Here is a 13,942-nt window from a genome sequence, read left to right as displayed (position 1 = left end):
AAAACAAAAAAAAAGATTCAAGGACACAAGTATATTAGTAAACCAAAAGGTCGTCGACTACAACCAATCAAGCAACCAAGGAGGCCATTACCACCATGCTTAATTCACTTCCTGCTTGGCTGGTTAGCAAGTTATTACTTGTACAGTACTAATTACTTAGTACTATTTACAACAACCTAAGTTACCCTAGCAGACCTTCTTACTAGGCATGCTGCACAAGGCCTGGAGGGAAGGGAACCCCAACCCACCCAGCTTACAAGCTAAGCTAGAATGGAATGGTACCACTAATAACAAACTAGTAGTAACAACACATACATGCAAGCCACCAGTCCGGCCAAATTCAGCTCCTTGTGCCAGGCAGGCAAAAAATGGCATTCCAAGAAAATACTGCTGTACTACAAAAATCAGGTCAGTCTAGCTCTAGCTCTAGTGCTCTTCTGGTTCGTCATCGGACAAGCACACCACATCTACTGTACGATGACTATCCATGCGAGTGCGAGGTGTGCTGGTTTCACCGTCCTTCAGACCAAGATTGGATGTAAGCCATGCATCCAGCGACACCGAATCTGACATGGACCTACTTGCCGGCAAACCCGAGCCTACAACAGGCACTGTATTCAAACCTGACGGTGCCCCCTTTTGCTGTCCCCTTGGTGCTGCTATCGACTCGGGTGGGCGTGGACTTGGCGGCAATGCCACTGTGCCTGCACTCAAAACTGGATTTGAACTTGAATTTGCTGCCAAGGCTGGATTTGAGAGTGCTGGACCTGGATGTGAGCTTGACGATGATGATGAATTGCTCACCGGGGAAACTGATTGTGAACTCAACTGCCTTGCGTTTACTGGGGTGCTCACAGGAGTCAACTGTGTCCTTGAACATGTGCTCTCTAGCCTAACTGGGAGCTGCCGCTGCTGCTGATTTACAGGGGCCGTGGGATGTGCTCGTGGCAGCCTGAACTGGAGATGGGGAGCTGGTGCCCGTGCTACTTCACTCCCAACTCCATAGTTTCCACGGGCTGCAGGTGTGTGACTAAAAGGAGTTGATGTTGCCCTGACAACGCTGCCTAGTATTGCTGGGGGAGGTCGTACAACTTGTGAAGATGGCGATGATGAATGACTCCCCCCCGATGATGATGACCGATCCACATGCGATGGTTGAGCACAATGCCTCTGCAGCGATGGTCGACTAGCTGATGATGAACCGACTGGCAATGCAATCGATCCAGCCACCGAAGGCCTAGTTGGTACCTGCTGAGATACCCCAGCTGTCTGGCGAGTTGTCTGGCAAAGTGGAGGAGAAACGGCTCTGGCTGCAGTCCAAATAGAGTGAACATTAGTAACAAACAATACTTCTACAGAAAACAACTCAGTCCAGGACAATAATTTTCTTTACAAATCTTTTTTAAGCACAATCTTATTCATTGTGCAAAACACTAGGTCTGTCAAGCACTGCAAATGAACTTGGCATTTCCTGGCGCTCAATTCCTATGCGGCATTATCTCATTGTGAAAAATTATTCTTCCACTATAGGACCAGAAATCCAGAACAACCATGCCCCTTTCTCCCAGGGAAAGGCCTACATTAACAGGAGGGGTAGAACGGAATGCATTCGCTCAGTTTTAACGTAGTTTTGATGTTTCCTTCCAATCATAATAAGGAAGAGGTTATCTTTTAGCTCTTGGGTCCGACTTAACAAATAGGTTACTTACTACTACTTGACCTTAGGATCGAATTAGGCCCTCCTTTGGATAAGCAAGAGAATGGATCATCAAGGCACAGTAAGCGATATGATCTCCTAAATTCAAAAACAAACAATGGCTTGTAGGAGATCTATTTCGTTTTTTGTGAAAAATTCAAATTATCAAAATATAATGTTGTAGCAGAAATTTGGCCCAGATTGTTTCATATCCACACTAACAATATCAGAAAACATTTTTTTGCAAGATATCAAGTATACCTTGAGCTGCAGATGTTGATACAAATTTGACCCGAAAATCATCAGCTAGTGATTGGTTTAGGAGAACTTTCCCATACAAGTCATCCAGTGTCTTCCTGTGCTGATGATGAGCGGAGTCTTGTTCTTTAATTAACAAATCATACTTCTGTTTTATCTTCTCGATTTCTTGGCTGCACTCCGTTTGAAGTTGTGATTTCTGTCCAGAGGTAAAAGCAGAATTGATGAAACTATGATGAATCTGGAAATAGTGTGAGCAGTTGGTATATTAGCAAGAGGGAGAAATATGCAAACCTTCAGTTCGTAGATTTTATTAAGAGAATCCATGTGTACTTGTAATCTGTGCAGCTCATTTTTCAATGGTTCATTGCCAAGTGGTGGGTGATTAAACATCAGTGATGCCACGGGAAAGAGTTGTGTTGGATCCACCGAACTAGGTGCAGCCTCTGGCTGACGACTTTCCCTCCTCTGATCAGGATTTGTTCTTTCACGCAAAATACCGGATACTGGACTTGATGGTCGCATTTCAGGTTGCAAAGGCTGAGCTGATGTTACAGTGGTCGAACCTTCTCGCTCTTCTTCTTGTGGAACTCGTCCTGTCACTATGTTCTGCTGGGCAGACTGAACTACATGATCTGTCTGAATGTCAACTTCCATAGCCATTGGCAAGGCACTCTGGCTGGGCAGGGCAGCCACAGTTGGTGCCTCTAAGTGAGGTGAATCTGCAAGAGTAGTGCCACAATTGTTGGCATTAACTTCCACTGCAATATCCCCAAGATGTTCGCTTCTATGGCTGGCAACTGAAGATTCCTGATATAATATGGACAACATTTTACAATGTGCTGTTTCTGGCATTATATATTTTATGAAATAAATAACAACAAACAAAATAAATATAGTGTACAATGATATTTACAGCACAAAATTTCACAAAAGTAGTGAGGTGCCATTAATTTTTTAAAAAAGAATGAAATATTCTAACCACTATTCCCATGCAAAGACAAAGTGTACCAGCTGCATCAACTGAAGATGTCCACAACTAAAGAATGCATTCAAGTAAAATGGATAGAGCAAATGAATAATGCCCAAGAGAATGCTATGCATCAAAGGCCACATACTATATACGGTTAGCATGATGTTCAATCCATGCTGGACAGATTAACAGAGCAACTAACTAGATCTTCCTACTAATATATAGTGTCCAGGCAATTTAATCTTTTTATATAAAATAGGGCAACTACTTAAATGAATAAATGTCGACTAGCTGTGCATGTAATAAGTTGTCAAGTCAGAATACGATACGTTATCACGCAGAAAAAGAAGGCATATGAACAAAATACAACATACCAAATTATTGGAATTGTCAATTGCAGGATTAGAACTTAATGAATGTTGAACAGCCAGAGGTGGCCCTCCTTGTGAGTCAATGCCATCAGAATCATTGTCCATCCTGTTCTGCGACAACCCAACTTCTGATGTTGGTCTTTTTTCGGTGGGGACAGGAACTTCAACAGCCCCATTTATCGCTGCTTCTGAATTCCCAACTTCAGATGGACTGACACTCCGGACCAATGCAATTTCCATGGTTGATGCCAAAGAATGCTGGCAATTTGCTGAAGTAGCTGCACCGACAGGGAAATTACCAACTATTTCCTTGAAGTGGCTGAATTCTTCCAAAGTAAAGCATGAATCTGGTAAAGGAATTTGTTGATCAAAGCTACGATCTAAGTGGCCAGATTTTGCTTGCTGAAGGAAAATTTCCTTCAATTGTAACTCCTTGTTCCATGAAGTTGATTGCTGCATCTTCAACTTGTTATGCTGGCATCTCATGTGATTCAAAAATGCATACAGAAGCAAAGTAAACCATTCAATTATTAGCTTCACCGTGGCATCCCTGTCCTCTGAATCAATGTGACCTTTACGAAGATGTTCCACGACCAAATTGCATGTTTCTCGCAGCTTTGCCACTTCCTTTTGCTTGTGCATGTCTAACAGTGTGGTCTCGTTTTCTTGTTTATCCTGAATATTCTTTTCTCTTAAGGAGAAAACCATGTGAATTAAATTAATTCTTTTCTCTGTGATTCTTTCAAGAAGTTCATCCCTTAAAACATGTTCTTCTCTATGAGTTTCTAGAACAGATATCAATTCCTTCTGTTCTAATATCATCTCCTCGGTCAAGATATCATGTGGAGCCTCTTCATGTGAAACATTTTCCAAATCACCATCAATTGTCGTTACCTGATGACAAATTGATCCGTCACTTCTCAATTTCGGTGAGGTCTGTTGTTTGTAAGATGATGTGTTATTTACTGGAGTAGATTGGCTCTGCTTGCTTGTTTCACTTGCTCTACGCGAAAACTTTTTCTTGAGGATCCTTAGCTTCTCATAAACATATTCAGCGAGCACTTCATCGCACTCATAGTTCAAGTTTCTCACAGAAAGGGCAAGTGACTCTCTTCGATTGATCTTATGCTTTAAGAGAGAAGCAGCACGCCAACACTGAAAAGCACATGGAAAAAATAATAGCATTTAGCCATGCAAATTTAGCTAAAAACCTATAAAATATTTTTATAATCTAACCAGGGCAATGTTGAATGCATGCAATATGCCCTTTGGCTCCTGACTGACTTGATGATTCTTCAAAATGTAATCAAGTAATTCCTCACATAAACATTTGACAGTCTCCTGCAAAAGGTTTTATCAAGCATCCAAGCATCCAATCAGCTTATATTATTTAACTAGAGAATCAAGTGACTTCAGGAAAAGTTCGCTTAAACTGAAACGTTAGGGTAACAGCATGCTGCATAAATTCTACAGAAGAGGAGGCAACTTTTTAACAGCAGGACTGCAGGACACAGCTGTCCTGCATAAATTCATATTGGAAGCATGTAGAAACATGCACTCCCTCCGTCCCATAGAAAACCAACCTAGTACCGGATGTGACACATCCTAGTACTACGAATCTAGACAGGCATCCAGTACTAGGTTGGTTTTTTATGGGGCGGAGGGAGTAGGTGATATCAAAGCTCATAACCTGAGCTAAAAGCAGGATATAGTAGCAACTAATACTCCCTCCATTTCAAAATGTAAGACTTTCTAGCATTGCCCACATACATATATATGTTAATGAATCTAAACACATACATATGTCTGGATTCATTAACATCTAAATGAATGTGGGCAATGCTAGAAAGTCTTACATTGTGAAACGGAGGAAGTAACATATATGGATCGAAATGACACACTGACAGTCAAAGAAAATGTTTCCGTTATGAAGAGCAAAAGTTATCAAGATCCAACTTGATAAATAACTCTTCACAAGGTGTGGAACTCTGCTGTTGAAAACTAAGAAATATTAGTTATTAAATTGAATGCTAAAAGAGCAGATTATGTCCTGTACTTGCAGTGAACTAAAATATTTTTCTCAAATTAATAACATAAAGCAAGCATTTATTTTAATATACTTGGCAGTACCGGCAATTCCAACAATTCATACAACTTTGACAGCTCTGGCTTGAGTTGGGTGTGAAGACCTTTCTGTGTGCCCTGAAGGCTTTCTGCCCCTACAAAATGGAGTGTATTATAAAAAAATGTAGCATATGCACATAAAGCATAAGAGCTGTTAATTACTGTTACAGTTGGAATACCTAGCTCTTGCCAAGTGTCATCAACTGATGTTTCATGAGAACTGGATGCTGCACTATTTTCAGGCAGCACAGCATCATTGTCTTTGACAGGTAGGATCTTCGGAGATGAATCCATGATTTCTCCGATTTTTCTACGTTTCATTATTGCTTCATCAGTTTCTTCTGCAGGTATTCTCATTTGGTCTTCCATATTTTGTATCTTCCTACGGTTCCTTTGCACTGGCTCAGATATATATTGCCAATGAGGAGACCTCCCACCTAGTAAATTTGACCAGAAGGTCCAGAACTTTGGCAAATCACCATCAACTGCAGATATTCCCTCCCTCTCGCTTATAACAGCAATATCTCTAGAATAAAACGATCCACTCTGCTGAGCTCGAGATATGACTGCATTTTCCATTTTAGTGCTGGCTTCAACGTTGGTGGATAGTTTCTCTGCAAACTCCAAAAATACATTATTCATGAAGAGACCATCATCCTCAGAATCTTTACTGGAGTAGTCATGCTTTTGGAACTCCTCAAGTCTATTGAAGAGAAACAATGCACCCCAACTAAGCAGGGAATGGCTCACGATAGGCATTACATTCTGGACGTTGCTGTCAAGAATATGATCATGCTTCGCTAGTATAAGAGTCTTTTCCTCCACCGTACAAGACGAATACAAGCGAAAAATAGGCACACATTCAGATTGAGACTCTATACTGATCCTCTGGAGAACTCTCAAGTCATTGGTTGGATTCCAATCACTACAATATATGATGATGGCATCGACAGATGATAATTTAATGCTTGGAACACAAGCACGACTATCAATCAAGAAAATAAAACGCCCCTTAGTTTTGTCATTGAACATATTCAGTGCTGTTTGTTTCTTTGGCACTAGCAATCCGCGTTCTACACGCTCATATGACTCAAAACCAAATCTCTGACGGACAAAATCATCCAAAATGTCACCCATAGGGTTGCCAGCCCCGCCACCAGACTGCCATATAAGAAAAAGGAGAACCAGATTGGACTGACATACTTTGGAAGAAAAATATAAGAATGCCAAACACTTAAGTTCTATCAGTGATGAACCAAAGCATATCGAAATAATGAGTTCAATTAGAAATAAAGAAGTATATACTCCTAAAAGAGTTTGTACTTTGTACATTTCAGTAACTTATTTAATTCTTTTTGGTAGGGTTCATATGGTGCAGCTCCAACACCTGGATTCCTGCAGAATATGGAGTGTGCAAGCTAGAATAACATGGTTTGAGCCTTTGTTTCTAGTATAAAATATGAACAGGAGGGCTCAAGCAAACAACTGCATTCTACCCCAGCTACAGCCCTAAGAATTTTTATAGAGAGAGACACCAGCCCTACATGTTCTGCATGACTGTATTAAATCGTGTAAGGTTTTTATGCAGCCCTTGATGTTGCATTTGAGGCAAGTCAGATACTGCCCTAATTTGAGTAGTTAAGCCCTGACACTAAAACGTGCATATTAAAGACAGCTCACAATATTTTTCTCAGATGATAATAATTGCGCATAGCAATGACTATCTTTGGAAATGATAAGAAAACACCCAAATATGTTTGAGGAAAGTAAACTTTGGACTTCTGTACTAAGCAATCACTCTTCACAACTTTGGATTTAAGTATAGCATGTAAAAACATTATGGATGAATGTTATCTAGTATCTTGCCTGGGAAACAATGAGAACTCTCCGGCCTTGGTTTCTGATCTCTTGGAGCATTTTATCAAGCAGCAGTAGCTTGCCACTTGCACACACTCCAATATCTAGAATATCAGTCAGAGAATGGCCCTTAGTAAGTGAGCTTTGCAGTGATTGATCAACCAGGTAAGGGTGGTCACAGCACTGTGCCAGAAGAAACAAGGATATATTGTGTCAGCAGCTATGTCAGAAGAAACTGTTGCATACAGATTCCATCATCTAGACTATCTAATTCCCTGCCATGAATTAAAACAATATATTGTGCTCAGAAAATTGAAGAGCAAACCTTCCGGAGGGATACAAGAATGTCACGAAGAGCACCAACACTATCAGTTCTTGAGTGTGATCGGAGTGCTGGGGAGTTTGAAAGTAAGGTATAACAGTACATTTCTAGCTGCACTCGTGAAAGACGAGCAGGAACCCAGTACTCCAAAAATTTTGAAGAATCTGCTTTCCGCTCAAATGCAACATGACGAGCAAATTTTTCTTTCAGCGTTGCTAAGATATCACCTGTATCAGTAAAATCACCATTTGAACTACTCGAAATGACACTTCCTTCAGGGTTGAGGAAAGACAGCAGGTTGATGTACTCAGGAATACTCTCCTGCAAAACAAAAGGAATTAACATTGCCTGTTTGTGGAAAAAGAGTGAAAATAATTCTACAGGTTACGGTTGCTAACAGCACCTTGAGTGGGAAACTCAAAAGAACCATCCTAAAATTGGTAGAAAGATGCTTAAGTTGTTCAAGGCATTTTGAAACTCTCAAGCTTTGACAATCGTCAACCATAACTGCCTCCCAAACAATTGATTCCATGGTCTGAATGTCCTGTATTACAGTGGAAAAAAGGAAAGAAATAGGATGTGAGTAATCTTGATAGCTGACTTTCATGATTGGATAATGCTGATGGAAATGAGAACAAGAGTAGTCATTGATGTGTTTTGATGCTGATGGAAATGAGAAACAAGTACCTCTAGGATGGCATCAGGATGGGACAAGAGAACTTGAAACGTCACCAAACCGTTCTCATAAAACTCCAAATCTTGAATCTGTTTGCGTACGTCTTTCTCCCCATTATACACAACAACATTGATCGATGGTGCCAAGCGATTGAACTTAGCTTCCCACAATGAGAGAGAAGCAGAAGTAGAGACAATGAGAAGTGGTTGGCAGACATCAGGCAATATGGACATAGAAAAAAGAATGGTTTTGATTACTCTCTCCTGTATAAAGTCAATAGATAAGTTACATAGTTAAACCTTCAGATGTGGAACATAACTGGAAAGAATCCACAATAAAATGTCAAGGGCACTACAGCATTTAGCCATGCAGTCCACTATATACTTATAACTAAGAAGTAAGAACTGACAAAAGTGGGTGGGTGAAAAAAAAGGAAGCCAACCCAAGTTGGAGTAAACGCTATATCAGTTCTTGTGCATAGCAGCTAAAACATTCGGAGAGTACTACCTGATCATCGAGACAAATAGCACCATCAGAATTGTGCCAGAACTCGCGGAGCCGGTTAAGTGAACTCAAATGATCTTTGTCTAAACCAGGGGGGAACCCATCCGGTAGCTTCTGAAGTTTCTGAAACAGACATTGCTTAACCTGTAAACACCAAAGACACTATAAATTGTTAATATTTAAGAAAAAACACCCCCATTGAGTTATTTAAAGAGAAACCTGCATAATCATAGAAAGATATACCAGTCTAAGACATGTTTCAAATATAGTCATATAGGAAAGAGTGTATCTCCCTGCGGGTTTCCACATTTCAAACAGTCCTAATGAATATATGGATTTAAACATAGGGCCTGTTTGGTAGAGCTCCAATTCCTAAATTTAGCTCTAGGAGTTGGGTCTGGAGTGGAGTTGTGGAGCTGCCTAAACCCAGCTCCACCTCTCTAGTTCATTTTGTGAGAGACTCCACCCAGCTCTACTCCCATTTTAGGTGGAGCTGAAACTGTTTGGCTGAGCTCCAACTCCATGAGAGGTGGAGTTGGAGCTGGAGCTATGCCAAACAGGCCCATAATGAACTAACTTGGAAAGCATGAAACAAACTAAGAAAATGCCAGTAACCGAATGATACCAGTGAAGTTACATGAGCAAAATGTTATTCCCTCCATCCAAAAATATAGGGCATCCTTATTTTTAGGAAAATCAACATCTGAAAATTTTGACTAATAATTGAACTAACAAAACACATGTTTAATTTCATGCATATTGAATGTGATATCATTCGAATAGCATTTGAAATTGCTTTCACATAATGTTAATTTCATAGTTGTTGATATATTATAAAAGAAATTAATGGTCAAAGTATAATGTTGGAGACAATGTAAAAAGCTACTAGGCCTTATATTTTTGGTTGGAGGGAGTAAGTACAAAAAAGTTGTCCGACCAAATTTTAGTAATTCAAAATGATTCTAGGAGACTATGGGTTTATATAAGGTAAATGACACGAAGAATCTAACAAGAACTCAGTCAGAAATACACCTGCTGTTTCATGTAGAATAAGAATTAAATCACTGAAGAATTAGAAGTGCAAAATGTAGCATGAAAGGAGAAAGACAAGGTTAACAAACAGCACAGAAGATCATTGGTATAGATTCAAAGTTGATTGAGAACCAATTATAAAGCTTCAATTTCTGATAATCAACCGGCCATAACTGGTCGAATTTGTACGATAAAATGACATGAAGATAAGACATGACTATGAAAAGAAGTCAATAGTTTATTAAAAATTTACAAACATCATTATTTATATGAGGTGGACAACCACAAAAATGCATGCATGCAGCAGATCAGCATGTACAGGTGATATGTGTGATCCTTATCCAATTAAGCAATGGTGAATCAGTTAATGTGGATAACTGTTCTCAGAGGTACACCTTATTTATTTTTGCAGGATCAAAACCTCTTCTTGCATCTTCATGGCGGCTCTCATAGTTCCTTTTCAAATCCTTAGCCTCAGGGGTACATAAAAATGATGAAGTCTCAAGCTCCCATGTTGCATACTCATAGCCCAGATCTTTCCATTTCACTAACCATTCAACATTACAGTAAGCAAATTTATCACCAAGTGAATTAAAAAATTCTTCAGCTTCCTTTTCAGACATAAGAGGTCTTTTCTTCAATAGCCGGTGTGGCTCAGCCCATTCCTGCTTCCACCTTATTGTCTAAGAAACCACATTTGAAAGGGACAAACATCAGTAGGCTTGCAGAACCTAATAGTCTCTTCTGATATGACAAAACAAAAATTCACAGAGACCACCTTTTCTTTTTGAATCCTCTTACAAAATTTGTTGATTAGATCTTGACCTCCTGGGGTGCGAATTATATCGCTTTCTGGAAGCCATTGATTATGTACATGAGCTAAATTTTTGTACTTCACAAAATACTGCTTGTTGTTCTGCGCTCCTAGGGTGACAAAGTAATAGAACTAATAAATGAATGGTTACACTTCAAGATATCTATCTATATGTTTTGTCGCTTTATTTAGTACTTACCTTCCTTAACATCCCACAAAGATTCAATGCCCTCACTGACTGCAAATAAACCAAACTGGAGCCTCTTTTTAGTACATAAGGTGCACAACCAGATACCTAGCGACACATATTGCAGGGGAGGATCCAGACAAGAATCATGGTACCGATTTTTGCAATCTTTTCCATCACAAGACCTGTTACCAGATTGAAAAAAGAAACGATGATTTAAAATTATTGAGATCCTTACAAATTAAGTATATGCCGAATACACAATCTAACAAAGCCAACTATTATATCCACAGCATGAATGTGAAAAAAATAAAGAGAAGAAGATATGAAGGATAAAGGGCACACTATTCACTCAAGTCCAACGGACTATCTTCGTACCCTCTCTCCTCTCATGCTCCACTGCCACCTTCTCGTACCCTACCACCTACTACTCCCATGATCCCATCACACTGCCGGTGTGCCCCATTCTGTCATACAAATTCTTCTTGAATGACCTCTCCCACAGCCTTTCATGGTGGCATCTCCTGAGCTGCCTCATTTTAAACCTACAAAAGAGGCAGAAGTAGCCCCTACCAACCAACCAACGAGGGAGGCTACATGGCCTGGATCAACCTCCACAGTCGCCGATAGTCCCAAATCCCTCCATCCTCACGAAGGGCAGGTGGTCACAGTGCCCTCCATACATTTGGCAGTTTGAGAGTGTTTTGTCACTGGTATTAACTCACTGTACAGAATGCCAGCTGTCAATGGGAGTAACAATCACCACATATTTTCTACACTGGGGCATGAACAGTTTAACATGTGGAAAGCCAATACAGGATCCACAGCAAGAATGGACAGGATCTGCAGAAGTAACAGAAAGGAACAGCACCGCAAGGAGCAGCAAGAACGAAGTAAATTGACTTACTTGAGAATTCCTGGGGTTTCCCTACTTCTGCAAACAGCACACAGGTACTCGTTGTAATCTGTTCCATCAGAATGGGTTACTAAAGCCTGATTTGAAGTAGAAGCCCCTTTGATCTCTCTGGGATCACCTGCTTCAATTGTCTTCTTGGCCTAGAGAAGCATCAAAAGAACATTAACTAAAAATGTTGGTCCTGTTCCACCAAAACGAAGACAGAAGAGATACACTGCTAGTGACAGAAAAAGATGCTGAAAGACTTGTTTTAGTACCACCTCTTCATGATGAACAATGGAGCAAGGCCTATTTGGCAAATCTGTTACAAAACATGGGCTGCAAAATGAAAGGGTGATGCTCAGCGTCATCATGGTAAGTGGTAACAACTCTATAGGAAAATCAGCATTCACACAGTGATAAGTGGATTACTTTGAACATCCCACGGTTTGCTCTTTGACTTCCATCCCATGGCTGCTTTCAGAAGCATTATCGTTTGAACACAGATCAACAGGAATAAGTGGCTGTAGAAAAATACATGTTACGCTTTTAATTCCCTTGTACACATGGAACTTGAAAGATCATTAATGACTAGGATGGGGGCAATCAAGAATTTGTCACTCCAACAAAATGGCGGATAAGGCAAATCCTAGAGTGCACCACAATGGAGTTGCAAATCTTATATCTCTCAAAACAAACGGAACTAACATAACACAATATTCAAAGAACCAGGGTGCTGCTAAGAGCCATGAAACATAGTAATTAAAGGGACTGAGGTGGTAAACAGAAAAGAGCATGTGTAGTAAGTATCCTCATCTGGCAGATACTGTGTTTGGTCATATTATTATAAACCAAAGTAGCTCCCTCCAGAGGTCGTATAAGATTTTGCAGGTATAAACAAACAGAACATGTAATACTGAAATAAGCAGATATCTAGTTATGATGTTACTCAGGGGTTTAAGGCCTAGGAAGGATGAGACCTCAGAAGTGGAAGCATGTTCATCAGCTTTGTTCTTGGAGACATCAGTCTCCTCCAGTACCACCTCAGGAACTTTGTGCAAGCCAGACTGGTAACCTTGCTCTTGTGTGTCAGCTTCTTCATGCTCCAGAAGAGTGCCACTGTCTTGCATAGGCACCGTGGAAGCATTGTCGTCATCCACTTGGACTAGGAGAGGAGGGGCTACATTGCCAAAGTTAGAATACAGCCGGGAATTTCCTCCTCGATAAATAAAGAAGAGAAAGAGATGAAATACATACCAGGGGTAGGAGGGGATTTGGCGGTTTGTTGGGGTGTGGAGAAGAGTGCTAAATAGGACTTTGCGTTTAGCCTTTTGTTCTTCTTGATTGGCCTGGTGGAGGTATCTGCTGCAGCATTATTCATCTTCCGTTTTGCGGTGTTGTTGTTGGCACTTTGCTTGGCGGGGGAGCCTTTGAGCTTGTTTGCGGAAGACGAAGAAGAAGAAGAAAATCTGGATGTGGTTTCTCGGGTGGACCTCCTGAGGGTTGGGGTTGGGGTTGGTGATGCATGACCACGAGCGGAGGAGCTTCTAGTCTCCCTGGCGGTGGAGGTCGGCGAGGGCGAGCTGGCCTTCTTCCTTGGCATCGATCACCTAGCTGCCCTGCCCCTGCCGACGCCAATGTCAATTGAGGCCAGGGTTGAAAACACAAACAAACAAACAAACAAACTAGGGCTTACCAGGTAGAGGACGGACGGAGAGGAGATCGATCAGTGGCGGCGCCCAGATGTTCCCGCGAGTCCACTCCAGTGGCCAGTGGGCAGTGCTCTCTGGTCGGGCCGGCCGGAGCGGAGGGGATGCGGCGCCGGCAGTCGCGGGGGTTTATGCGGGGCGGATTGGTCGGACGGAGCCGGAGGGGGAGACGACGACGGGAGAGTTCCTCTCTAGTTTTGTTTCTTGTTCGGTTCGGTGGGTCGCCCTCTTTTTTTCTTTTTCTTTTTTTTCCCTCAACTCTATTTTCTTTACTTTTATTTGAGATCCGTAAGGCAATTATGAATTTATCGCTGGACTCACTTATCATAGATACATTACAGCTTGTGTATCGGGGGTTGCTAGTGGACGCGTACGCGCTACCGGCGCATATTTTTTTTGGACTAGATAGTTAGATTAGAGATGCGCTTCTAGCGCAGTTGGTACAAGCGTTCAGTGTGAACGTTGCAGCCAGGGTTCAATTCCTGAACTCCTTACCTTCCACCTGGATTAAATGACACCTGAAT

The 13,942-nt window shown here is 41.1% G+C and overlaps 1 protein-coding gene across 2 annotated transcripts; it reads right to left on the bottom strand.

The window, feature by feature from the left end:
- Positions 1-69: 69 nt before the first annotated feature.
- On the bottom strand, positions 70-13,657 carry LOC127775855 (uncharacterized). 2 transcript variants are annotated; one of them, XM_052302165.1, is made up of 21 exons: positions 13,406-13,657; positions 12,967-13,334; positions 12,690-12,889; positions 12,142-12,233; positions 11,991-12,048; positions 11,722-11,870; positions 10,827-10,999; positions 10,592-10,737; positions 10,209-10,496; positions 8,785-8,925; positions 8,289-8,540; positions 8,005-8,145; positions 7,605-7,922; positions 7,289-7,462; positions 5,602-6,583; positions 5,429-5,517; positions 4,535-4,639; positions 3,302-4,453; positions 2,249-2,764; positions 1,958-2,153; positions 70-1,310 (listed from the first exon to the last, which is right to left on the bottom strand). In XM_052302165.1, exons 2-21 carry the CDS (start codon positions 13,310-13,312, stop codon positions 427-429), a joined length of 6,402 nt encoding a protein of 2,133 aa, XP_052158125.1. In that variant the 5' UTR covers positions 13,313-13,334; positions 13,406-13,657; the 3' UTR covers positions 70-426. The 2 variants fall into 2 exon arrangements, with proteins under 2 accessions (XP_052158125.1, XP_052158126.1); XM_052302166.1 differs by having other exon boundaries at positions 12,967-13,328.
- Positions 13,658-13,942: the final 285 nt, after the last annotated feature.

This window comes from Oryza glaberrima, chromosome 6, assembly GCF_000147395.1.
Source record: "Oryza glaberrima chromosome 6, OglaRS2, whole genome shotgun sequence".
NCBI lineage: Eukaryota > Viridiplantae > Streptophyta > Magnoliopsida > Poales > Poaceae > Oryza > Oryza glaberrima.
This window is presented reverse-complemented; position numbering and strand designations above follow the sequence as displayed.

Bases quoted from the DNA above. Each gene is read 5' to 3' on its own strand.
- LOC127775855 (XM_052302165.1), bottom strand. From the start codon at position 13,312: ATGCCAAGGAAGAAGGCCAGCTCGCCCTCGCCGACCTCCACCGCCAGG. The intron at 11,871-11,990 runs GTGGTACTAAAA...ATGCTTCTCTAG, and splicing joins CCATTGTTCATCATGAAGAG to GCCAAGAAGACAATTGAAGC. The intron at 1,311-1,957 runs GTATACTTGATA...TTTGGACTGCAG, and splicing joins ATCAACATCTGCAGCTCAAG to CCAGAGCCGTTTCTCCTCCA.